Source organism: Diabrotica virgifera, chromosome 3 (assembly GCF_917563875.1).
Source record: "Diabrotica virgifera virgifera chromosome 3, PGI_DIABVI_V3a".
NCBI lineage: Eukaryota > Metazoa > Arthropoda > Insecta > Coleoptera > Chrysomelidae > Diabrotica > Diabrotica virgifera.
This window is the reverse complement of record NC_065445.1, coordinates 271,054,647-271,080,591: the sequence shown is the minus strand read 5'-3', so window position 1 is coordinate 271,080,591 and position 25,945 is coordinate 271,054,647. Positions and strand designations below refer to the sequence as shown.

Here is a 25,945-nt window from a genome sequence, read left to right as displayed (position 1 = left end):
AAATTTCTTCTTAACAGCAAATAATCGATGTGGTATGATAAAAGATGAGACCTCAGATTCAGAATCTATTTCTATAGTCATCTACACTCTGCAATTCAATGTATTACAATGAGTTGTGGGATTTTGTTTTTCACGAGTGGCCAGCTCAGTCATGGATTGGTGTACATCTAACAATTTTAAATTGTGAACAATAAAAGTACCTTACTAGCCCGTTCAGCAGTGAGCCGGTTTCTTTGAGAGGAGTGAATAAAAAAAACCATAAGTACTGAAACTTCTTTCAGTCGCTGCACTGGATGAAAGCTTGCTTAATAATATATCAACTACTATTTTAGTTAATTTTGTTCCGAAGCAGGTACCTTTTCACCATATGATTAAGTCTAGTTTTTCAATTGATTTTACAACTTATGGTTTTCCAAAAAATCCCTCCTTAGACCGATAAAGTTCCAAATCTGCCATTATTTCAGCCGACTCATCACCATATTATAAAGTTGCTAAATTATCTACAAACTCAGTTTCCTCAACTTGTTCTTCTCTGCTTAAATAAACACCATTCTAAATATTTGCACGTTAACATTGCACCAAAACAATAAATATTGACACTGTCAACATCGTTGCTAGTACCTACATATTTTTTAAATTATAATAATTTGACCCGTATCTAGTTTTTATTTTTGTTTCAGTTTTTGAAAATATGGAAAAATTTTGCCGAGAATATTCTCGAGAGAATTTTCTGGCCGAGAATATTCTCGAGAATATTCTCTTCTAACATCACTATTTGACTTGAAAATCAAACTTTTTTGTAAAAAAGTTTGAGTTGACTTGATTTCAATGTCTTTAGATTTGACTTGAAATCAAACTTCTTCAAACAGTTTGAAGTTTGAATATCACATTGCGTTCAGTTACGTTCGTTGCGAAGTGTGTGCTTTGTGCGATAATGTCTTAGTGGCGGATCTACGGGAAGGGATGGGGTAGGAAATAGGAGAAATTTCCCTTCACCCAACAAGGCCAAAAAATTGATTTTTTTGATAAATTTTAATAAACATATAAATGTATTAGCTGATATAGCTACTTAAACCAGAGACAGACAAATAAAACCCTATAAATGTGCTAGTTTGGATAATTAAGAAAACTTAATGCATTTAAGTTAATATATTTAAATTTTAAATCCAAACATAACATGTGTAGACTGTATCTGAAAAAAAATTAAATTATAGACATAAAACCAATAACCCTATTATTATTAGGTACTCAATTGTTTTTAAATCTTTTCTTTTTTATATAAATTATAATCATCAGGAGTAGGCAGTAATAAAGTACTTGAAATATATGATGTAAAAATGAAAACAACTTTTAAGAGGTAGATTTTTAAGCATGACAATCTTGAATTTAAAAAAAAAATACTTCTGTCTTGTTACATTTTCGAGCGAACTGGCAGCTTGACACCATATGATGTTTTCGACCTGGCCTCAGATAAAAGAAATCGCACAAAAACTCTCATCTATCTCAACTATTTAAATGACGAATCCACGTTTATTTTGTTTATTGCATCCCTTAACGAGAATTCTGACTAACAAGTGCTTTATTGCTGTTCCAAAGTCAAACGAATATCCGTTTCTGTTATAGCTTGCGGTTTACGACACATAATTATAGTGCCGTCAAAAATATTTTGAAATTCTACAAAGTGAATAAAACGCATAATATATGAGAATTATTATTTTAATTGTTAATTAAATGTAATATAATTAATACTCTGTCATATCAATTTACTATTTTAGCTTGGAATAAGCCACAAAATTGGCTTATTCTGCACACTATAATAATAGCACTGTAATAGATATGCATAGGTAGACCGCATACTATAGTAGCACCAGAATTTTTTAGTTACATTTAATTTTGCATGCTTTTAATATTTAACATTTCAATGGTAATTTTACCATCTTAGAGTAGGTCCACTTTGGATGTTGTAATTTTATCGACGTCATGGTAATTTCCATATAAGTCTTTACACATTATGTACTCAGATGTAAATATATAATTTAGCTCTCCAGGCCTAGAATGCCCATGGTTTGGTTTACTTTTCTTTTCCATTCTCTCCTGTTTGCTGCTTTATTTTTCCAATTTGTGATTTAAGTTCTTCTATGTCACTTTTAACATATTTCTTCCATCTGGTTTTCGGTCTACCTTTCTTCTTCTTTCCTCCTTTTTCTCCCGTTAGTATTATTTTGGGAAGTCTTGTGTTTGGCATCCTTTGGATATATCCCAACCATATCAGTCTTTGTGCTTTTATGATCCCTTCTATATTCGGTTCTCCATAGATCCAGTTCTACATTTGGTATTTTATCCACATTTCATTTCATAGCTTTCCTCCAAATATTTTCCTGAAGACTTTTCTTTCCCACACTTTCTTTGACTTGACTGACTTGAATTATTTGTAGAAGGATTGACTTGAGTTTGACTTGAAATTATGTCAAACTCAAGTCAATTTCAAACATTCAAGTCAAACTTGTACAATAAGCCAAGACCTACCCAGAATGATGATCAAATAACAACATATTTGTTTATTATTGAAAATTTAATTTGTTGCCTCAGTTTTGTTTACTCTTTGCAATGTTTTATATTATACTATTAGATTTCAGTCACACTACAACATTTCTTTTAATTTACAGGTATCTGAAAAAGACGAACTACCACACGTAATATGCTTCAGTTGTTCAGAACAAATCGAGTACTTATACAAATTCAACGAATTAGCCAAAAAAACTGAGGGCATATTACATCAATTTTTGGTGTACACCAAAGAATTGCAGGGATCTGATGAGGTAAGATTGCATGGTACATTTAAGAAATATATATATATATAATGTAGTATAATAATTGTCGTTTTCATTATTTCTTCCTAACTTAATAAAATCAAAAATAAAAGAAGCAATGTAAATATGTCACATTCATTAAATGTCAAAAACTGGGGAACAAACTTTCATGGGGAACTCTTTCACGGGTATTCTGTTTGAAATTCTTCAACATTTTCCATGCCTTTTTGCTTACTTCCGATTTTGTTATTTTTCCTGGCAATGGCTTCTTCTGCTACTGTGTGTAGGTGGGGTTTTGTTCTTTATTTATTATTTCTTGTATATCTTTAATGCTTCTTATTTTGGTGCCTATTCGTTTCGAATATTGGCAATCATTCTGTCTATAATTATTTTATTAACTGATGCTTTAAATAGATTAGTTGTTGTTGTGGAGAACCATTTCCTCAGGTTCTTTAACCATGATATTCTTCTTCTCCCAATTCCCTGCGTTCCGTATACTTTGCCTTGAAGGATTACTTTCATTAATCTGTATTTAGTGCCGTTTCTCATCATATGTCCGAGATATTCTAACTTTCTCATTTTAATGGCAAACATCACCTCTCTTTCTTTCCCCATTCTTCCAAAGGTGGTATAGCCACATCTCAAAGGCTTCAAGTTTTTTCTCCATCGCTTCAGTGTGTCCAGGATTCAACTCCATAGTATAATATTGAGAAGATATAACATCGTAGAAGCCTTACTTTTATCTCCAGATTAAAGTTGTGCCTTTTGAAGAGTTTGGCCATGTTATTGAATGCACTCCTAGCCTTCTCTATTCTACATTTTACTTCTTGTGAGTGATCCCAGATCCCATTGTTCGTTTACTACTGTTCCAAGATAGGTGTACTGTTTTTTCTCAGTCCACTGGTGTATTCTTGATAAGCAGTTGGGCGTCTCTAATTTTATTTTTGTTGATGAACATAAATTAATTTAGTTTTTGGTAGGTTTACTTGTAGCACAAATCTTTCACTACTTCATTTACTTTGTTTATTAGTTGCTATAAACTGTTCAAACTGTCTGCAAAAATAGCGATGTCATCTGCGTGACGGATGTTGTTTAGGCGTTCTCCACTTAGGAGTATTCCATGTTCGCAATTTTCCAAGGCTTCACTAAATATTTCCTCTGTATATAGGTTAATGTTAAAAATATAGTTTTTTGATGCTAGTCTCAATTTATAAAGAAAAGAGATTGACTCGTCACTTAGTTTATTTCATAAGAAGTTCATATTTTTGGATGTTATGTTTTCATCTACATTACATTTTACTTTTTGTTAGACTGTTGTGATTGTTATTTCTTATGTATATACGTGAATCTCATCTGACAGTGGTCTAATCTACACGTGGCTCCTCTATATACTCTCATTTCTTCGTTGTCCTTGATTGTTTTCTAACAACTACATAGTCTACTATTGATTTTTTATTGAAAAATAATTTTGTATAATGTATATTCATGCCCCTTTATGTCTAAAGAAACTATAACATATTCTTCAAGAATACTGGTCACATAAGTCAAGCCTCGTTCCATTCTTATTCAAGACATTTTCTTCATATGGGCCTACGATTTTGTTTTGGACTGATACGTAGTGAATAAAAAAAACATCTAGTTATGTACATAAGTAGGTATTTATTAATATATACAAAAAAATCCATACAAAATATCATATAATAGCTTATACTAACAATTCTATGCGATTATTTGGTAAATGATTTGACTACATTACTACGATGTTTAACAAAAAAATCACAAATTAATCATATGTGCTGTGTTTGCGTTGTTTGCACTGGGAAGTAGCTTACTTGAGCGGAAAATGGGTAGTTTTTAAACGCGATTAACTTCCTGAATCTCAATACAGCTACAACAGCTCCAAGTACCGTCACAACTAGCAAAATTGAGCTTAGTATTATCATGATGAGTCTGATTTTGTTAAAATGTTGGGTTATTTTGGAGCTATGTGATTGTCGATCCTGAAACACATAAAAAGTTCAGTTAGGATACATTATTTTCCGGGTTTATATGTTTGCGTGTTCTTGTTCCTGAGGTAGCGATTGTTATAATGGCAAAAAAGTATCGGTAGCAAAATTAGATATATTTCAAAATTTGAATCTTGGAAATACGAAAAAAAAAATTAAGTCCCAAAAACATTAACCTTTTTAATTCCATACCGAATTCGATATAAAGTGTTTAAAAGACTCAGAGAAGAAAAACAATAAATACTCAACTATTTACTAATACAAAAACTAGTTTGATTCTGTCTTGCTATGAGAATACAGTGCAAACAATTATATGATTTCTGTAATGTCAGATTTTACAGTTTTGTTGGTAGATTGACGTTACCAAATGAGTGTCAAATTCATGGAATTTTTAAGACCAATAATAGTGAATTTAAAGGCCAAAATCTATTAATTGCATAGGTTAAAATTTTTTTAAATTGCATGGGTTGTGAATTAGTTTTTAATTCACTCTATGAGGGTGGATTGACACGAATTTACTCTTTTTCCCACTTACTTTTCAACATAATTTATAATTAATATCTCTTATAATTAATATTACGAATATTTTTACGAATAGGTTCAGGTTTGGTTCTGACCAGGTAACTTACAACTTTAAAAAGGCAAATTTTTGTGATTTATATAGGGAATTGTATGAGACGGATTGGTCTTTTCTAGATGAATCTTCTCAAGTTGATAAAGTTCTATACAGTTTTTATAATAGAATTTTTCTTTTATTTAATAAGTATGTTCCTGTCTACAAAAACTTCAGCCACACATATCCACCTTGGTTTGATGCCGATATTATTCGCTGTATCAAACTAAAGGTTAAGCACAGGAACAAATTTAGATTACATAAAAACCACTCTGATCTGCTTGAATTTCAGCGCTTAAGACATCTTTCAAAACTAAAAATTAAATTGGCATACAACGAATACATCGAAAATATACAATTATCCCTTTCTGTAAACCCTAGAAAGTTTTGGTCATACGTAAATGCTAAAAATAACACTTCACGGATTCCTGGTGAAATGAAATATCAAGGCATTGCTACTTCTGAACCACAAAATATCGTTGATATCTTTGCTGAATACTTTAATGATGTTTATCAAGCAGGTAATATACTAACCAGTAATAATGTCTTAGCGGTCAACACTGAATGTCTAAATTTTTATCCTGTTCAAGAAACTGAAATAATTCTAGCCAGCAAAAAATTAAAAAATAAGATGACTTCTGGACCTGATAAAATACCCTCTTTTTTATTAAAGATTGCATGTGTGCTTTAACTAAGCCATTATTAAAAATTTTCAATTTGTGTTTATTATACAAACAATATCCAAGTATCTGGAAGGAATCAAAGGTATGTCCTGTTTATAAAAATGGGGAAAAATGTTGTGTAGAAAATTATAGGCCCATATCTATTATATGCAATTTATCCAAAATTTTTGAAATCATACTTTATAATCGTATATACTCTTTCACTCGTAATCAAATTTCACAATATCAGCATGGATTCATTGCTAATCGATCCACAGTTACAAACTTATTGGGAATAACACAGTACATATCTGAAGTGTTGGATAGGAGATCCCAAGTTGACGTTATATATACTGATTTTTCAAAGGCCTTTGACAAAATTCATCATGGAGTTCTTCTTTCCAAATTGTCCCTTTTTGGTTTTTCTAAAGATGCTGTCGCTTTCATAAAATCCTATTTGTCTGGTAGAACTCAATTTGTATCTTATAATGGTTATAACTCTCACAAATACATACCTTCATCTGGAGTCCCACAAGGATCAAATCTAGGCCCACTCTTGTTTGTGTTATTTATTAATGACTTATGTGAGAAAATTTCTGTACCCTGTTTGTGTTATGCAGATGATTTAAAAGTTTACTTAGCAATTAACGATATCAATGATTGTCACACTATCCAGAATGAACTGAGTGGTGTGCATGAATGGTGTAAAGAAAACTATTTAAATCTTAATGCAAATAAATGCAAAGTTGTAAGTTACTCAAGGAAACATAATAGTATAAACTATGTTTATGCTATTGATGGTAGCGAACTGGAACATGTGAATAAAATTAAAGATCTTGGCATAATCTTCGACTGTAAACTTTCATTTACTGAACATATATCTTTAAAAGTTTCTGAAGCACTTAAATCATATGGATTTGTAGTCAGAAATAGCCGAAATATTACTAACATAAAAACTGTCAAATTACTATATTTCTCTTATGTACGTTGTAAATTAGAATATGCGTCTATAATTTGGTCTCCATTTTATAATTCACATGTTCAGTTGATTGAGAAGGTGCAGCGTAAATTTTTGAAATATTTATCATTTAAGATTAACGGCATATATCCAGAGAGAGGTTACATAAATAGTGAGCTGTGTAATAGTTTAGATATGGTTTCATTAGAAATGAGGCGAAATTGTGCTTCACTAATATTTTTATTTAAATTGCTGCATAATTTAATTGACTGCCCCGATATTCTCAAACAAATAAATTTTAATGTACCTTCTTATCCTGTTAGAAATGTTTCCACGTTCAGAACTACACAAGCCAGAACAAACCTGATATTAAACTCCCCCATATTTGTTATGTGTGAAAATTATAATTGTTTGGTAAACTATTGTGATATATTCAACTGTAGTATAAGTCAACTTGTCAGAATGGCTAAGTCTCATTTGAATTCTTAATTCACTTGGTAATTATCTTTTCTTTTTTCTTTTCTTTAAAATTTAAAATTTAGTTTATAATTAGTGTAAAATTGTCCTATAAATTGATACCTGTTGGACAATAAAGCTATTATTTATTTATTTATTTATTTATAATTTCTTTTTCCGTGATGTTTACAAAAAACGCAAAAGTTATGTTAGTGGAGTCACTGAAGGTGGATATGAGCTATTACCTCCGATTTCGTTGAACATCGATTTGCATGAAAATTGGTGAGTGGTTAGAGGATATATCAAGGAACAAAGGTGACATGGTACCAACTTGCGCTGTTACGTTGGGGGTGGATGCCACCCCTTCTCGGGGGTGAAAATTATTTTATTAAAATTAACCCCATAATTCGATAGAGGAACAAATTTCAAGCAAAATTTGTTATATAAAGTTATTAAAATAAATCAAGACTTTTTGAGTTATTAAAGATCAAAGATTTTAATTTTTGTTGAGAAAAATGCATGTTTTTAACCAATTTTTCATCAATAACTTAAAAAGTTTAAGTTTTTACAAGAAAGTTGTTATTATCAAAATTAAAGCTAATAAAAAAATGAAATAAACCCCTTACTAAAAAAACCTTTTAAAAGTGAGTTATAGGTAATTGAATGTATATTTTTTTCGGCGAGTAAAAAACTCGTAAGTATTCAAGCTGAAATACCGGGAAATAGATGCATTTTATAACATAAACTTATTAAACATTTGTCAAAGTACTTAAAAATATCTATTAAATGAGCCCCCGAACATGAGATAGCGTTAAAATTTATGCTCCAAAATTTTTTCAAAATTTATCTTTTAAAATTTTTTTCAAAAAATGTTACTTGTTTTTTTTTAATAACTCCGTTCGTGTTTACGATATCAGGTTCATCTAAAAACTGCTTAAAAGTTAATTCCAAGTGCTATTTAAATCTTTTTAACCCCTTACTTTTTTAAAAATAAAAAGTTAAATGACCCCGGTTGCATGGTTCCCACAGCAAAATTTAAGATTTAAACGTTTCTATCTCGGTTATTTTTCACCCTATAGAAATAGTAAAACAGGTAAAATATTTGGCACATAAAAAACTAAAATTTGGCAATAAATAATTTTTTACGTATATTGAGTATTTTTGGAGTTATTATCAAAAGAATATAAGAATTACAATAATTTTAAAAATTATGATTTTTTAAATTAGGTAAGTAGGATCATTTTTTTCAAAAATATGCATTCTAAACCGGTCAAAATTATCGAAAATATTAACTATGCTAATATAAAGAAGTTCTTGTAAGGAATACTATAAATTTTAATTTTTGTGGAAATGGCGTATGTTTTATTTTTCACTTTTTCCTAAAAAATTCGAAACTGTTCTTTTAGTTTTATTATAACTTGCTTAATTTTGACGTTATTAACTTGTTCTGAAGCTCATTTGATAGGTATTCCGAAGTACTTTAACAAATGTTTAGCAGAAATATTTTATTCATTGTATCGTTTTGCCGTTATTTAAGCTTGAATACTTAGATTTGAGTACTCGTCGAAAAAAATACACATTCAATTTCCAATAACTCACTTTAAACTAACATTAGTTTAGTTCTTTATGTGAGGAATGTATTCAATTTTTTATTATCTTCAATTTCAGTAATAATAAGTTTTTTGTAAAAGCTTATAGATTTTGATTTATACGTGAAAAACCGATTTAGAACATGCATTTTTTTACGAAAAAATCAAATCTTTGGTCTTTAATAACTCAAAAAGTGTTTATTTATTTTAATAACTTAACAAATTTTGCTTATAATTTGTCCCTTTATCGACTTATGGTATTATTTTTAATAAAATAATTTTCACCCCCGAGAAGGGGTGGCATCCACCCCCAGGGTAAAAGCGCAAGTTGGAATCATGTCACCTTTGTTCCTTGAGGTATCCTCTAATTACTCACCAATTTTCATGAAAATCGATGGAGGTTCAACGAAATCGGAGGTGAAAACCTTCAGTGACTGCACTATGTGGTTTGGCACTAAACCATTATTGTCCCATTTTTTTCTAACTATATCTAAGACGTCAAGGAAAACAAAATAGCTCTTACATCGGTTAATAAGCAAATGAATTAAGGTAGAAAAAGGAATATTCAAAAAAGTGTTTGTATCATAGAGAAATAAAACTTTTTTATTTCTCTATGGTTTGTATCATTGTGAACCCTTTGTATATATGTCGCGAGAGATATTATGAAAGGTAGAAAGAAGACATAGCTTAATGGAAGGACAATGATTTGAAAATTTGCCAATTTGAAAATAAAGCCAAAGCAGGCATAATTGCTTTTCAGAAGATAAGATGGACTGTCCAAGACTCCATGGCTGGACAGTGTAATCCCAAGGTATTTTATTTTCCAAAGTATTGTTCAATACTGTTGCATACATACATTCAATATATCTGATTGGTTCTTTGCTGATTACTATTGTTTAATTTTCTGAAATGAGATTGCCATATTACTTAAATTCCTTTGCTCTTATATTAAATTTGTGGACAGTCTTTACAGACACCCTTCGTCGTGGGCTATCAACATTGCGTCGTCTGCCTAACAGAGTATTTTTACTTCCTTGTTTCCCATTCTATATCCTCTTCCTTTGTTGACGTTTTTGATGATTTCATCCATGATTAAATTGAAAAGCATAGGACTCAATGAGTCCCCCTGTCTTATTCCGCTGCCTATGTCTCTATAAGTTGTCCATCTATTCTGACTTCCATTTTGTTGTTTTGGGTTTTGGTAGATGATTTCAATACGTTTTCTGGTGGCACACATAATAAACTAAACTATTGAAGTAAATGATAAGAAACATCTTCTTCCTTCTTGTATATAGGCTTTAAAGCCTGTATCTTCTTCAATATTAGCCTCCTAAATTGTTTAAATTATCGCACCATCTTTTTCTTGGTCTGCCAATACTTCTTCGTCCATTTGCTGACTTATCTCATGCTATTCGTACTATCCTATCCTTTGCCATTCCACTAACGTGTTCGTTCCACTCCTGTTTCCGTTTTGTCACCCATCCATTTATGTCTTCTACATTGCATGCTTTGCTTATGTTTTCGCTTCTCTCCCTATCGAACAGACTTTTCCCTGATATTCGTCGAAGTATTTTCATCACTGTTGTTTCTAGTAGTCGTCTCGTTTTAGAATGTCAGGTCTTCTTCTTCTTCTTACTCTCTTTATTGGCTTGCAATGTCTCCGCCGTGTATGTCAATATAGGTCTAATTGTTAGTGATGTTGATTATAGTTACTTTCGAGTATTCGTTACAAATCGTTACTTTTGTATAAAGTAATCATTTACAGTATTCGTTACTTTGATTACTAATATTACTTTTGTTAATTTTGTATTTGAGTACCGGTAATCATATCGATAATCGTATTTCTCAGTAGGTAGGTATTTTGTATAAAGTAATCATTTATAGTATTCGTTACTTTGATTACTATGATTACTTTTGTATTTGAGTAGCGGTAATCATATCTAGAATCGTATATCATATTTCTCAGTAGGTGGTTATGTTGTATAGGTATTCCGATATAACAACGACCTTCACCGATCTGTTTAAGGGATAAAAATGATTTGATTACTATGATTACTTTTGTATTTGAGTAACGGTAACCATATCGAGAGTATTTCTCAGTAGGTAGGTATTTTGTATAGGTATTCCGATACAATAACGACCTTCAGGAAGTACGAAGTAATCAGAGTAATCAAAGTTGTTGCAATTGCAACTTGTAATTTTATGGTGCAATTGATGCTCGCCTTTTCTTTCCTACCAGCAAAATGGTTTGGCTAGGTTCAGGGCAGGTTTTTTCTGCATACTTGAAAATGCGTTGGGTCTGAAAACCAGTCTTTTGTGTAAAATGCAGGGTGTGTGCTTCTTTCGCGCCTGTTTTTGGTAAGATTCGTGTGCCTACACTCAACGAAGCAACATGCATCGTAAATTTAGATCGCTAGATGCGAAGTAGTTTTGTAAAAGTTAGTAAGTAGTGAGTTCTAGTTTATTTTTGTGAAAATGATTCTCCAAATAAAGAAGGTAAATTCGTTTATATTAGCTTAATCCCTGCAGAGTTTTAATTTTACAGGAACCACCACATCGAGGGTAGTCGCCCCAAACAGGCGACTTGTACGAGGTAGAGGGGACAATTCAACCCCCCAATCCGTTCAAAAGTAATCAAAGTAGATACAGTAGTCGTTACTCGTTCTGTTACAATTGGTACGAAGAAATCAGAGTAATCAAAGTAGATATAATAGTCGTTACTCGCTCTGATACGATTGGTATGAAGTAACGAAGTAATCAGAGTAATCAAAATAACGATTTGCCTCTCTGTATAGTAATCGTTACTTTCGGTATTGGTAAGTAACGAGTACTTTGTAACGAATAGTTACTTTTCAACATCACTACTAATTGCTGCTTTATATATTATTGCTTTTGTTTCTTATCTTGGGTGTTTGTTCTTCCAGATTGTGTCATTAAGAGATCCCGCCGCTTTACTTGCTTTTAAGCTTTGTTGTCGTACTTCTTCTTCATCATGTCCGTAACTAGTTATATCTATTCCCACATATCTAAACTTTGCTTCCCCTGCTTTATTATTTTTTCCCATCAATTTCGATTTTACATCGTAGTGGGTATTGGGTCTTAATCGATAAGAAACATGAAATACCTAATCACTAAATCACTAACAGTTTTCTTTTGTATTTGTCGTACAAATAATTCTTACCTGGTTACATATATCGGCCGTTAATGAATAAATTCTTTCACTACCATCGTCGTTTCCTACGTCTATGCACATAGGACTGTTTCGATTTCTGGTTATTGATGTTGGCAGAGCTTGCGATATGTTGTACAAACTGCAACTGCACTCCAAAGGATTGAGGTTTACTTTGAATATCTTTAGTTTTGACCACTTCGTCAAGCTCGGATCCAAATCAACTAGGGAATTGTTGCTTATATCTAACTGAAATCGTAAAGTAAGTTATTGTTATTTATATTGTTGTACAAAGGAATTATGTATTAATATTTTTCCCTCACAAAGAATAACACACATATATCTGTGAAAATACCAGAGAATAAAGATCTCTGATCGACTAAGTCTAGTATATTCTTTTAAATAGAGAGCTACTCTGTTCCCAAATTTTGAATGAAAGGACACTAACATCAACAGAGGTTGTATTGATTTTGGTTTTGAGAAAAACCATTGTTTTGACGACGTTTCGGCAAGATCGCACTAGCCATTGTCAAGTCAGATAATAATAACGCTTCTAGCTGGTACTTGAAGTAAATTGACTCTCCTGGTCGTCGCGCTTACTTATTATAGTCGTTCTTGGTGCTCTTCTTTCAAATGGTCCTCGGCAGCGCTTCTTTTGGTCCTGTGCGTGTATAGATAGGAGGGATAATACTCGTCGGTCTTGTTACCCAATTTATTTTTGTCTTTTTCTTCAATACTGTTTTCCATGTTATTGGAAGCCTTTGAGCATCATCTCTTTAGTTTAAATTGTTGGGATTTTTTTCTACTTCTGTTAATTCTCTGAGTTCACGTTTTCTTTTAATTTCTATCAGTATTAAATATCGTTTCTATTTTGTGTTTTTCAGCACTCTCCCTATTTTTTCTGTTGTATGTTGTATTCTCTGTTGTTTCTCTTTAAATATGGTAGAATGGTTTTACCAATCGTTTGTTTTCTGTTGAGTCCTTAATTCTTCTTTGGGCATCCTGAGCCTTTTCGATGGTATATGTTGAGAAGCCGTTTTTTCTTATCACTGTTTTAATGTTTTCACATTATGCCTTTCTTCATTTTGATGTTCTTCATCACCAGTGTTCTTCACCAGTGGTTGTAGAGGAGATCGGATAGAACTAAATATTGACCGCAATGATAATCCTGCCTTATGTACCTTGGATAGGCCGTAAAATTTATTTTGGATATCTTGACGACTTCTCTCTAGGTATGAGATGGAACTGTTGTTTTTTCTTGATGTCTGAGGTTTTGATTTTGGCTTTTGTTATTTTCTCTAGATATGTTGTAAGGTCTGACGGGATTCTTTGATATATGCTGCATCATTTAAGATGTCGTTTATTTTTGCTTCGTAGTCTTGAATATTTCAAGAGTAAACAAGCTTATAAAATTAGCAGATGAGAACTGACAACAAGGTTTTCATACGGAAAGGTCGTGTACAGATGCAATATTCGTCATAAAACAGATTACAGAGAAAACGTTAGAATACAATAGACCCGAATTCCTATGTTTGATCTACTTAAGAAGGCATTTGACAGAGAGAGATCGCACACATAGTATACAAGTTCCTGAAGATAAAAACCGCTATCAGAGGGCGTTGGAACGTTTTGCGCGAAGTTATGAACGAACCTGGGAAACTTTTGAAACACACCTCGTATATTATAAATTAGAATATTTTGAAAAATAATATTGTCTCTTTTGGATACACAATATAACCACTGGACTTCATACAATTTAAAGTTAAAACCTAATATTTTATTAGTATCTATCTAATTATTATCGCACATAAACTGACAATACTGGTGTAGGTGGACAAAAGAAATGCTTGCCTATAATTAACAATTATTAGATAGTTGAGTAATCACTTATCATTCTTAGGAGTGTCAAAGCTCCGAGCTATCGAGAGATGTGTAATGTCTAAATATGGATCGTTTCCTAATTTGTTTTAATGTTTATTTTTTGTAACGCCAATTTGAGTAATAAACCAATAACTGCATCCAAGAATAACGGTTAATTGAAATGAATCAGTTGTTGGTGGCGATTCTTTCCATGCTGAGAATTATCTATTGTTAAGATATGGTGTAATATTTTCAGTTAAAAATTTGTTATAAGTAAGAGGTTGCAACATAAATTAAGGAATTGTTTGTCATGCCATCCAGTATTCTTTATTATTATTGTTATCATGTAAATTGTTTTGTTTATGGTTTATGGTTATGATTCCAACATCATTTATTATTCCTCTGTATATAACTTCTTTAGATAGTCATCTATGTATCCTTTTCGACGTGTTTCGGGTCTATTAATTTCTTCCCCTCAGCCCTTTGACCTCTTATAAAGCGCCATATTTCTTTTTGTAAACCATAAAAATCGTGTTCCAGTTCTTTTGGGAAGCGTCCTCAGTGCTAGTTTTTAATTCTTCTTACAAGTACACGAGTTTCATTTCTTATTTTCTTGTAATCTTCGTACGATTGTCTTGTGTGTTCTTCGTCTTGTTTGCATATACATACTTCAGCTAAGTTATTTTCTTTTCTTTGCATTTTTTCCTTCTCTTTGTCTTCACCTCATTCTTTCACCTCTACAAAACCACAGAGTTTTTCTGTTTGGGAGAAACCACAGAGCTTCTCTAGCATTTCAAGATGGTTGGTTTAATTTTTGCCCAGCTTTCCTCGACTCCATCGCTTTAGATATGTGTTTCTCTGTATTTGTCTGCTTTCTTTTTTGGTATAAATACCTTGTTCTTTGGCTGAAAAAATTTGGGAAGGATGTAGCTTCTCTATTTGAAAGAATATAGTCGATCATAGACCTTTGTTCTCGCGAAATATGACGAAAAAAACTCAAAAAAGTTGTGCGTAAACTATTCAAACAATAATTCAAAATTGCAAGTCAAAGTTTTCAATTTAACAAAATATAAATTAATATTAAATAAAACACCTTATTGGGACCATTTTATTTAATATTATTTTATATTTTATTAAATTAAAAACTTTGACTTGTATCTAGCAGATGTCGCTATGGTACCCAGGCCATTTCGTTAGTTACAATTCGCGGCTAGTCGTCTGTATTATTTCACTTTGGTTTATAGTATAGATAGCTACATATTATGCATTATCTGATGAAAAACTAACAAGTTTTGAAACCGTTCGGTCAGAGTGCTTGTACCAAGTGCCAGCGGCGGCTCGTGGGTCAATCTTCAGGGGGGTCATTTTGGTTTGAAAACTTCAAACTGTTGATTTTTTAAAGTATTTAAAAGATCTTTTAGCATTTATATTTTAGATAAAAAATACAGACTTAGATAAAACTCAATACTATTTACCCTAGTTTTCCGAAAATTAAATTTGTCTTTTTTTAGAGTAAATCTTTTAAAAAATATAGGAAAAATGGTATGAACAGGTTATTGACTGATATATAGATAGGAATATTTATAGTATAATAAATTGTAAATTTATTAAAACGAAACTTACTTTAAATATTTTTATATTTTAAGTCAATTCTTCTATCCTTTAGTTCTGCAAAATAGTCTATGACCTTCTCATTGAAATTTGGAATGCTCTTGACAAGCGTTTTCTCGATGCTCAGCATAGACAAGGCACTAAGTCTAGGTTGTCCCATCGTATTACGCAGGAATGTTTTTACTCTTTTTAAAGTAGAAAAACATCTCTCACTTTCCACGGTTGTCATAGGGAGTGTGCACAAAATATTTAATAACTTCACTGCTTCAGAAAATGTTTCAGACAAATTCATGTTAATAAAAAGCTGAAGTATGGCTACTGCACCAGCACTATTGCGAAAATCCTCACGACAATATAAGACTTCAAGTTCCGATTTTAGTTTGGAAATATTCACTGTGGGATAATTAGCCGTCACCATTTTTAAAATATTTTGCGGAAAGTTGGTAGTGTATGCTTCAAATTTCTCTATGTAGAATAACTGTGAAATCATGAGATGATCATTGAAACTAAACCTGTGATTTATTTCAGATATAATAATATCACAAATTTCAAGTGCAGTTCGTCGCTTTGGATCCTCTGCAGTAGTTTTTCTTTTTTTTGCTGTTGATGTGCTTGGTACTTCTGATTCCAAAATAGTATTTCTAATTATTTGGATATTGTTGTTAAAAGACAGGATACAATTTTTGACAGATATAACATCAATGTCTCGCATTTGCAATTGTTTAAACAATATATCAACATGGGGCATTATTTTATGGAAAAAATTTAACCAAAATAAAAAATGCTCATCTTCCAAATGTCTTTTTAAACCAGTTGCTTGATTTATATTGTTACCATCTTGCTCCTCATCAATAATTTCCTCTAAGCAAGATTTTAAATCATCTTTATAAGTGTATACAATTTCAACACATTTTGTATTGAAAGCCCATCGAGTAGGCGCAGCTTTAGGTAGCCTTACTTTAACCACTCTATCCAGAACCATCGTACGTTTTGGAGATCGGCCGAAAAAGGACGAAAATCCGTGTAAATTTGCAAAAAATATTTTTATCGGTTTGTGTTGACTCGCCGCTTTTTGGAGGATAAGATTAAATTGATGGGCATAGCAGTGAATGAAGTGTGCATTTGGGTATATTTCTTTAATTTTTGTTTGTACTCCTCCCAGTTTACCGCTCATGACTGATGCACCATCGTAACTTTGGGCAATCAATTTTTCAGGTGCTTCATTAATTTTTAATAATTGAAGTTCTTCCAATATTACATTAGTTAAATGTTGTGCTGTAGTACCTAGGGGGTTAACAAATTTCCAAAATCTTTCATGTACAATACCAGTTAATACATATCGCAATATGATAATCATCTGCGTTTTATTGGAGCTGTCTGTGGTCTCATCTACTTGAATGGCCACAAAATTTGTCTGGCCAATCTCCTTCATGATATGAGTATGCACAATGGCTAACATTGATTCTAAAATATCGTTCTGAATTGTTTTCGATGTTCCTTTAAATACTGTACTTTTTTCAATGTGTTCTTTAAACATTAAATCCAGTTCAGAAACAAAATCGATAAGGCCCAGAAAAATTCCACGATTATTGGAGCTGTCACTTTCGTCATGACCGCGCAATGCAATTTCGAAAACTCCACAAAATTTTACACAGTCGATTAGTTTGTTTAAAATATACCTATTTTTAGATACCAATTCATTAAAGTCATGCACAGATTTACGATATACACTATCAAGTTGCTGTCTTATGTTAACACGTCCTAAACTTGCGTAACTCATTGATGAATTTATATGAGTAGTTGAAGAGGCATGTTTTGTAATTTTCACTTTTAAATGCTTAATGTCAGTTACTCCATTTTTCGCCCATACAGCGTCATTCGAAAACAGTAAACACGGATAGCAAAAAAATGCATTTCTCACACTGCAGCCACAAATCCAATCACACAAATTGTACATTGATTCTTTAAAATATCTTTGAATGTCCTTACCCCTATCCTTTGTTGTTTGTTTTAAATTCATGTTTGGTTTTGGTCGACCACTTTCTTTTTTCTCAAGCCGCCGTTCATAATTTAGTGTTCCAGCAGATTTTAAGGCAATTATTTCGTCAACAACACTCATCTTGTTTTTGTTACAATCACAAAAAAATCCAACAAAACAAAATAAATTACGCAAATACGCCGCGATCGATATAGACCTGCCGTGAAGTGCGGTCAGCAGACGGTAACTAACTAAACGTGAGGCCGTCGACTCTACTAGAGGTATACGACGGAAAGGTCACTCCCACTCTCGCCCACGAAATTGCTATCTGCCGTCTCTTTTCTATTTTACATGCATTTGTCCATAAGCCATAAGAACTGTATATAGACAATTTAAAATACGGCCCAGCCACGGGCTTGTGTATAGCGCGAGGCGCGACGTTATTATATCTATTATATTTGTTTTGCCAATGCAGACTGCTGAGAGAGAATTTTATATTTCAGAGTGAAGTTTTAGATAAAAGATATTTTTAATAAAATTGGTATTTTTATGAGATTATTTTAGGGGGGTCATTGACCAATTGACCCTAAGGAGGAGCCGCGCTTGCCAAGTGCTCTCTAAAAGAACTGAGTATTTCGTGTTGCACCGAAATGAAAATGGTTATTCATTTATTTAATTCAAAAGTGCTTTAGGGCTGCATATACAGTAATCAAAATACAGATAAAACAACTGTTCAATCCAACAAAACATTGATGGAAAGCCCAATTACTCTCTTGGTTGATCAAGGTTTAATGTAGTACATATTTCAATCTTAACAGTGTAACCCAATAGTTTTATCGTAATTTACGTCGTATTTTTTAACCTAAACATATAAGTGCATCTATATTTGTACTTACCTCATCGAGAATTTGAGTTTCCCCGAAAGCTTCCCTGTCGATAAATTCCAATTGTTGATTGTCACGCAAATGTAGTTTTTTCAGTCGTCTTAAAGTTGCGAAAGTGTTCGGTCCGACAAATTTTAGTCGTGGCAAGTTATTTAAGTACAATTCAGATAAATTCATTCCTAAAATTAACATAAGTGAGTCTCATATTTTTTTTTATTCAAAAACTCAGGAGAAACTTTTTTATACCATGTTATAGAATCATGTTTAAGAGTAGGTATATGACAGTACGTTGAATTAGGAAATTCAGAAAAAAAACAGAAGAGGTCAAGTAATGCTTTACCGCCACCCAACTTTTTTTTTCATTATTAAACGCTCTTCTTTACCTCAATAGTTTGCATCAAATCTTTAGACGTTAATTTGACTGACTTTTCTTCAATGAAAATGAATGAAAATTTGCAGACATATGCATTTGCGGGAACAATGCACGAGTAGTCAATAAAAAAAATTATGTTTATTAATTGTTCAAATAAAAAAAAACGATTTTAATGGAAAACGCTTAAATTCTCTTGTTTTTTACAATGTAGAAACTTGAAACTTGTACGGATTGTAGCTAATGATATGAACTATACATAATTTCACTTTTTACGTTAATTGTTTACGTTATGCTTTATAAATAAACAATAAAGTTTCAAATTTTGAACGCTCATATATTTGTTTATATATAAATCGGCGTGTATTCGTGTCAGATTTCAATACGATACGAAACAAAACTTCAACCAAAACTCGAATTCAAAAAATTCGTGTTTTTATCGTAGTCTTAGAAAAACCACCGGTAGAGACGTTTTGTGCTACAATTAACATTAGAATTCGTTTTGTCGTATTAATTAATTAAACGCTTTTCTTTAATTCAATCGTTTGAGTCAAATCTTTGGACGTTAATTTGACTGCCTTTTCTTCAATGCAAATGACTAAAAATTTGCAGACATATACATTCGCGGGAAGAATACACAAATAGTCAATAAAAAATTTTTTGTTTATTAATTGTTTAAATAAAAAAGGATTTTAACGGAAAATGCTTAAATTCTCTTGTTTTTTACAATGAAGAAACTTAAAACTTTTACAGATTGTAGCTAATTATATGAACTATACATAATTTCACTTTTTACGTTAATTGTTTACGTTATGCTTCATAAATAAACAATAAAGTTTCAAATGTTTTGCCGATTCCGACTACTTTTCACGTTTGTACATCATATTATGTTTTATTCATATTTTAATAAACATGGCGATATATTTTAATGTTTGAAAAGTGTAAGACTGAAAAGTAAAATGAAAAAAATATTTTTAAGAAACGCTTTTCTTTAGTTACGAGTGACTAAAATTAAACATATTATAAAAAACCAACAAAAAAGCAAAAAATAAAAAGAATTTAAAAAATCTAACACATTCGTCAAAGAAAAGCGTGGCGCGTCTTCATCGAATAAATGGAATAAATGCTTGAGGAGTTAGCACCTACACATGTGTAAAGCTCTAATGATGATGATGGCAGGTGTATAAACATATAGAAAAATAAAATTCTTGGTGTCACTGATATATATATATAGTGTATATGCGTAATTTTACTTACCCAGGAAACTTTCATCGGTCAGCTGGAATATGTAGTTGTTGCTTAAATTAAGGATCTGCAGGTTTTTACTGATGTAACTCAATGGTTTCGGAACAAAATCAAAATGATTGGAAGATAAGTCCAGGTCTTGTAAGCTGTGTACGTTTCTCATCACATTTTCTTCTATTACCGTCAATTCATTGTCTGCTAAGTTTAGAACCTAAAATATGAAGCATTAATTAACAAATATTATTTTAAAAAACCAATACAGAAGTAAAAACTTCGAGATGTATTCTGGTATAAAATCTTTTATTTAAAACTATAAAATGTCATCGATTGCAGAACGTTTTCGTTCTAAACAGAACATCATCAGTGCCTAGAATGAAGTATTTCCACGTTAGTTTAAAGCAAAAGGTTAAACATGTTACTGTTAAAATGAAAAATGTGGGAATACTTACATCCTGCCGAGTATTTTGAAACTAGCACACTGTAAATAGTGTTAACATCATCATATATGGTTTACATAATGTTTAATAATTTTTTTTTAAATATTATTTTCTCCAATATGCGTATGTAATAAGAAGTATGTACTCAAATTCAAACGAAGACCTGTATAAATTGGAAATTTTAATTCCGTAAACAAATCGTCACTAAACGTCTGATAAGCATTTATGATATGTTCATCTTGTCAAAATATTCTTACAAAATATACAGGGTGTTTGGTAAAGAATGGGCCATAGCTTAACCTCAGGTTCCTGAGGTTAAAATAGGCCGATTTAAGCTAACTTACCTTAGTACAAAGTTTATATTAACCGAGATACAGGGTGTCAAAGTTAAACTTTTTTTTATTTATTATTGAATATTTCCTGACAGGCATGAGATATCAACACGAAATTTGGTATGTGGGGGTTTTTCGGGAGAAGAACACTAAATTCCCTACCAAAAGTTATGTGTTGCCCAGAGGGCCCCACATACGCCTTTCAGTACTCATTTTTTACGTTTAATTTTTTTTGATCCCTCACTCTGTATAATTTTGACATTAAATTTTTTATTCCCCTATTGGAATTTGCGATGCAATGACATACATTTGAGAACTGGCACAATTATTATGGTTTTAAGTTATTTTTCGGGTGTAATTACAATGATATTATGCTAAAAATGATGGTGTATCGCAGATTTAAAATGCGTTTATCTCGAAAACGGTTGAGTTTAGGGAGATGAAAGACGTATACCTTTTTTAAGTAAAACTAATAGGAGAATAAAAATTTTAATGTCAAAATTATACAGAGTGAGTGATAAAAAGAATGTGTGTGTACTAATTTCAACGAAATAAATATACCTACTTAACAGTTACAATACAAAAAATTAACAATAATTACCAAAAATGAACCAAAACTTAACAATGCCAAATATTAAAAAAAAAAAAAAAAGTATGAATCGTCCGGCATTTGAACCCGCAATCTCGCGATTTTTTGATCTCTGGTCCAATGCTCTACCAACAAGGCCATCAAGCCGCATGCTACTTACCTTTCAGATATACATAATTATACATCACGGTGACAAGTGAAATATAAAAATAGATGTTTTATTATTTTACGCCCAAGGAAGACAAATCCAGACACAAAATTATAATAAAAAACCTTTTAAACCACCTTTTTCAAATTGCGCAAGTTATATTATTAATATTAATGTTAATAAATGAAATATAAATATTTTGACGTTTCACAATTTGACAATTCACTTTTAACTGCAGTGCCTTAAAAATTTTAAAGCACTAGTGCTTTAAAGTAGCATTTTTAACGCTCCTATGGAGTCCTAAAAATTGCATTTTTAACAAGTTTGTAGAAAAATATATTTAAAAACACTAATATATTCTTTCTACACCTTTTCTGGACTGATACATACATAAATTATTAAAACATTTCGAAGTACATATAACTTCAAAAATATAATATGAAAACTATTTAAAAAGGCAGTATAACTATTAACTAACCTTTGTTTGTTGTTTCTCTTCCCACAAATTTTAAAACGCAACAACCATACACAACCAAACCGTCAACCGTCCAAACCACAGCTGTGCTACAGCTGCCATATTGGATAATTTTTGACATGTCATTTGAACATCCAATCAGAACAAAGTTATAATGCGCATGCGCCCGGATCATAGGTTTTAACATATAAAATTCACCTTCATATCGCGCGTAAAGAAGTATAACTTCAAAAAAATTGAACGTAATAAATGAGTGCTGAAAGGCGTATGTGGCGCCATGTGAGCAATACATAATTTTTGGTAGGGAATTTAGTTTTCTCGACCCAAAAAACCCCACATACCAAATTTCATGTTGTTATCTCATACCTGTCAGGAAATATTCAATAATAAATAAAAAAAAGTTTAACTTTGACACCCTGTATCTCGGTTAATATAAACTTTGTACTAAGGTAAGTTAGCTTAAATCGGCCTATTTTAACCTCAGGAACCTGAGGTTAAGCTATGGCCCATTCTTTACCAAACACCCTGTATATTTAATTAATTTATATTTTATCAATATAAAAATGATTAGTGCCCCCTTTTTCACTGTGGAAGAGACTTGCTTTTATTAATCTTGGTTCGCTCAAAGGTTCTTTAGTTGGGTCTAAATTCTAAGATGTTTGCTTTTTATTTTTGCCCAACTTTCCTCGACTCCATCGCTTTGGATGATATATGTATATGGGTCATTCCATTTCAAAAAGTGGTATATAGCTTCTGCGGGACGTACAAATAAGATATTTAAGGTCTAAAAATCTTCTTCTTCTTTTTTTCTCAAAATGTTATTTTATGCGATTTTACAGTGATTTGGTGTTTATTTATACAAATTTGCATTTTCTATCGTAAAGTATCATCGGAAAACATAATATTTTAATAGAAAGGATTCAAAAATGTCATTATATGGCATTATAACAAGTTACTTTGATTCAAAACAAGCTTTTGATCAAATTTTATAGTGTAGAAAACGTTAAAATACCGTTTTTTACATTTTTCTCCATTCCCAAAATACATCATCATCGATTTGGCTGAAAATTTGCCCACAGATATCCAAAAGATAGAACTTTAAGTGGTTAGAAGGATTTGAATTATATTACAATACCAAAAAAGTTACATGCAATATTATAGTCAAAAATATAGGCGTCTACTGTAAGTACAATTAACTCGAAAATATCGATTTATTTGGAACAATTTCAGTTCCTACCATTTTTGTCGAAAAGTTATAATCCGTTCTTTAACGGTAAAATATTGCAAAACCTCTAAATTTCAAAGAACCGCTTGGATTGACATGAAATTTGGCATACACATAGCTAACAAGTCAAAGAAAAAAAGTGATATTGTGCCGATATGTGCTTTTGCCCTGGGGGTGGTTTTCACCCCCTCTTGGGGGTGAAAAAATATTCGTCCAAAGAAAGTCAGGAAATAGATAAACTGGCTAATTTTAAGTAACTTTTGTTCTTTAGAGTTTTTTCACTATGTCAATACTTTTCGAGTTATTTGGCAGTGAATATGTTCATTTTTTCAACAAAATAACCACGCTTTTAGACGGTTTCTCGCAAATAACTCAAATAGTAAGTATTTTGTCGAAAAAACATTCTTAGCAAAAATATAGCCTGTAAAATTTTTTAAAAAATGGTGTATATATCACGTCTCTAGACCTAGTAGAAACAGAGTTATAGCTAATGAAAAATAGGTTCATATTCGTCAAATTCCAAATGGAATACTTTAACGTGAAATAACCAAAAATGAAGCACATTTCGGGGAAAACTCATTACAACTTATTTAAAGTGTTTAAAAAAAGCTTTATTTTTGTTTTATAAAAAAAATTTCTAGCATCAAAATTAAACAAGTTACGCTCAATATAAAGTTAGTCCCTTTTGGTTTTGGTAAGAAAATCTAGAAAATCACCCCCTAATTAGTATCTTAAATGAACTTAATCGTTACGCCTTTACAAGTTTCTTGACTCGTGTGTATACTGTTTATATGATCTGTAAGTTTCATCGGTTCAAAGTCTTTATTATTGAAAGGGCTGTAGTTAAAAGGGGTTGAACGAGTCACTGATCACGAATGTATGCAAATTTAGAAACACCAAATCTTAATCAATTTTTGTCTAACAGAAAAACAAAAAAATACATGATATTCAGAAAAGCAAATCTGACTTTTTTTGTTTTTCGAGATTTTTAGTATCTCTAACAATTTTTAAGTTATTTTGAAAAAAAGCATATTTTTCAAAATTTAAATTTTTAAAAATTTTACTTTGAAACCAAATTTTTTCAAAAATAAGCACTTTGAATCGATGAAACTTACAGATCATATAAACACAACATAAGTAAAATAATTTGTGGGGCGGTAACGATTAATTTAATTTAATTTGCTAATTAGGGGGTGGTCTTCCCGATTTTTTTTTTGCAAAAACAAAAGGGGCCAACTTTATTTTGAGCGTAACTTGCTTAAATTTGATGCTAGAAACTTTTTGTAAAAACAGAAATAAAGCTTTTTTTAAACACTTTTAAAAGTTATAGGTTTTCCCCAAAAAGTGCTTATTTTTTTGGATATTTCACGTCGAAATATTCTCTTTGAAATTTGGTGAATATGACTCTATTTTTCATTGGCTATAACTCTGGTTCTACGAGATCCAGAGACCTAGCGCGTACACCATTTTTTTTAGTTTTTTATAGGCTATATTTTTGATAAGAACGTTTTTTTCGACAAAATACTTACTTTTTGAGTTATTTGCGAAAAACCGTCTAAAAATGTGGTTATTTTGTTGAAAAATGAACATATTCACTTGCAAATAACTCGAAAACTGTTGACTTGGCGAAAAAGCTCTATGGAACAAAAGTTACTTAAAATTAGTCAGTTTACCCATTTCCGGACTTAGTTTGGACATATATTTTTTCACCCCCAAGAGTGGGTGAAAGTCACCCCCAGGGCAAAAGCACACATCGGCACAATATCACTTTTTTTCTTTGACATGTAAGCTATACGTATGCCAAATTTCATGTCAATCCAAGCGGTTCTTTAAAATTTAGAGCAAAAACCGTGAAAGAATGGACTATTAAAAATGGCGGAGATATTGAGCCAAACAGGTTCTCCTTTAAAATCAAGATGGCGGCTAACGTAACGGAGGAATTCATTTGTGATTTTAAATTTAGGCTACTATTGACTCCCTTAAAGATCAGAAAAAAAGAATGTGTGTGTACTTTGTATGCACGTAAGAAGATATTCTTCTATTATATAATAGGTAATTTAAACGAAGTAAATATATTTAAAAGGTTATTTGTACTTATTTTATTTAAAAATCAAACTAACTTTCTTATCTACCACTTTCAAAAAAGAAGAATATCTTCAAAAATTATATAATAATATACTTACAATCATAAAATCTATAAAAAAAAATAAAAAAATAATAACTTGCTTGGGGCTCGAACCCACTTCACGTCTACCGCGCCGTACGAAAGTTGACGGCATTTCAAACTGCACCAAATTCGCGTGTACGTCATGTGTGGAATATACACAAACTAAACGTTTACACCATAAATTTATATGAATTTAATAAAATTATTAGTTTGATTTTTGTCGAAATAAAGTACAACAAAATATAGAGTAAGAAAACGATATATGAGATGAAGATTTGTAGAAAGTTTGTTCGTAATCAGATTATGTAAATTAAAGCATTGCCTACTAATAGGTAACTACATTATTTTGTTTACATTTTCC

The 25,945-nt window shown here is 31.4% G+C and overlaps 2 protein-coding genes across 3 annotated transcripts in view; one reads left to right on the top strand and one right to left on the bottom strand.

Moving 5' to 3' along the window:
* Window positions 1–25,945, top strand: part of LOC114325577 (uncharacterized) — a 101,121-nt gene that overhangs the window by 14,263 nt on the left and 60,913 nt on the right. For both annotated transcript variants that reach the window (XM_028273677.2, XM_028273675.2), the window contains exon 2: window positions 2,667–2,819. In XM_028273677.2, coding sequence (XP_028129478.1) covers window positions 2,667–2,819 — 153 coding nt within the window. The remainder of the gene's footprint in view (window positions 1–2,666; window positions 2,820–25,945) is intronic.
* Window positions 4,450–25,945, bottom strand: part of LOC114325578 (protein artichoke) — a 35,949-nt gene continuing 14,453 nt past the window's right edge. Inside the window, exons 4-7 of the mRNA XM_050647396.1 lie at window positions 20,224–20,422; window positions 18,609–18,775; window positions 12,276–12,512; window positions 4,450–4,810 (exon numbers count right to left, since the gene is read on the bottom strand). Of these exons, the coding sequence (XP_050503353.1) occupies window positions 4,598–4,810; window positions 12,276–12,512; window positions 18,609–18,775; window positions 20,224–20,422 (816 nt within the window). The 3' untranslated portion in view covers window positions 4,450–4,597. The remainder of the gene's footprint in view (window positions 4,811–12,275; window positions 12,513–18,608; window positions 18,776–20,223; window positions 20,423–25,945) is intronic.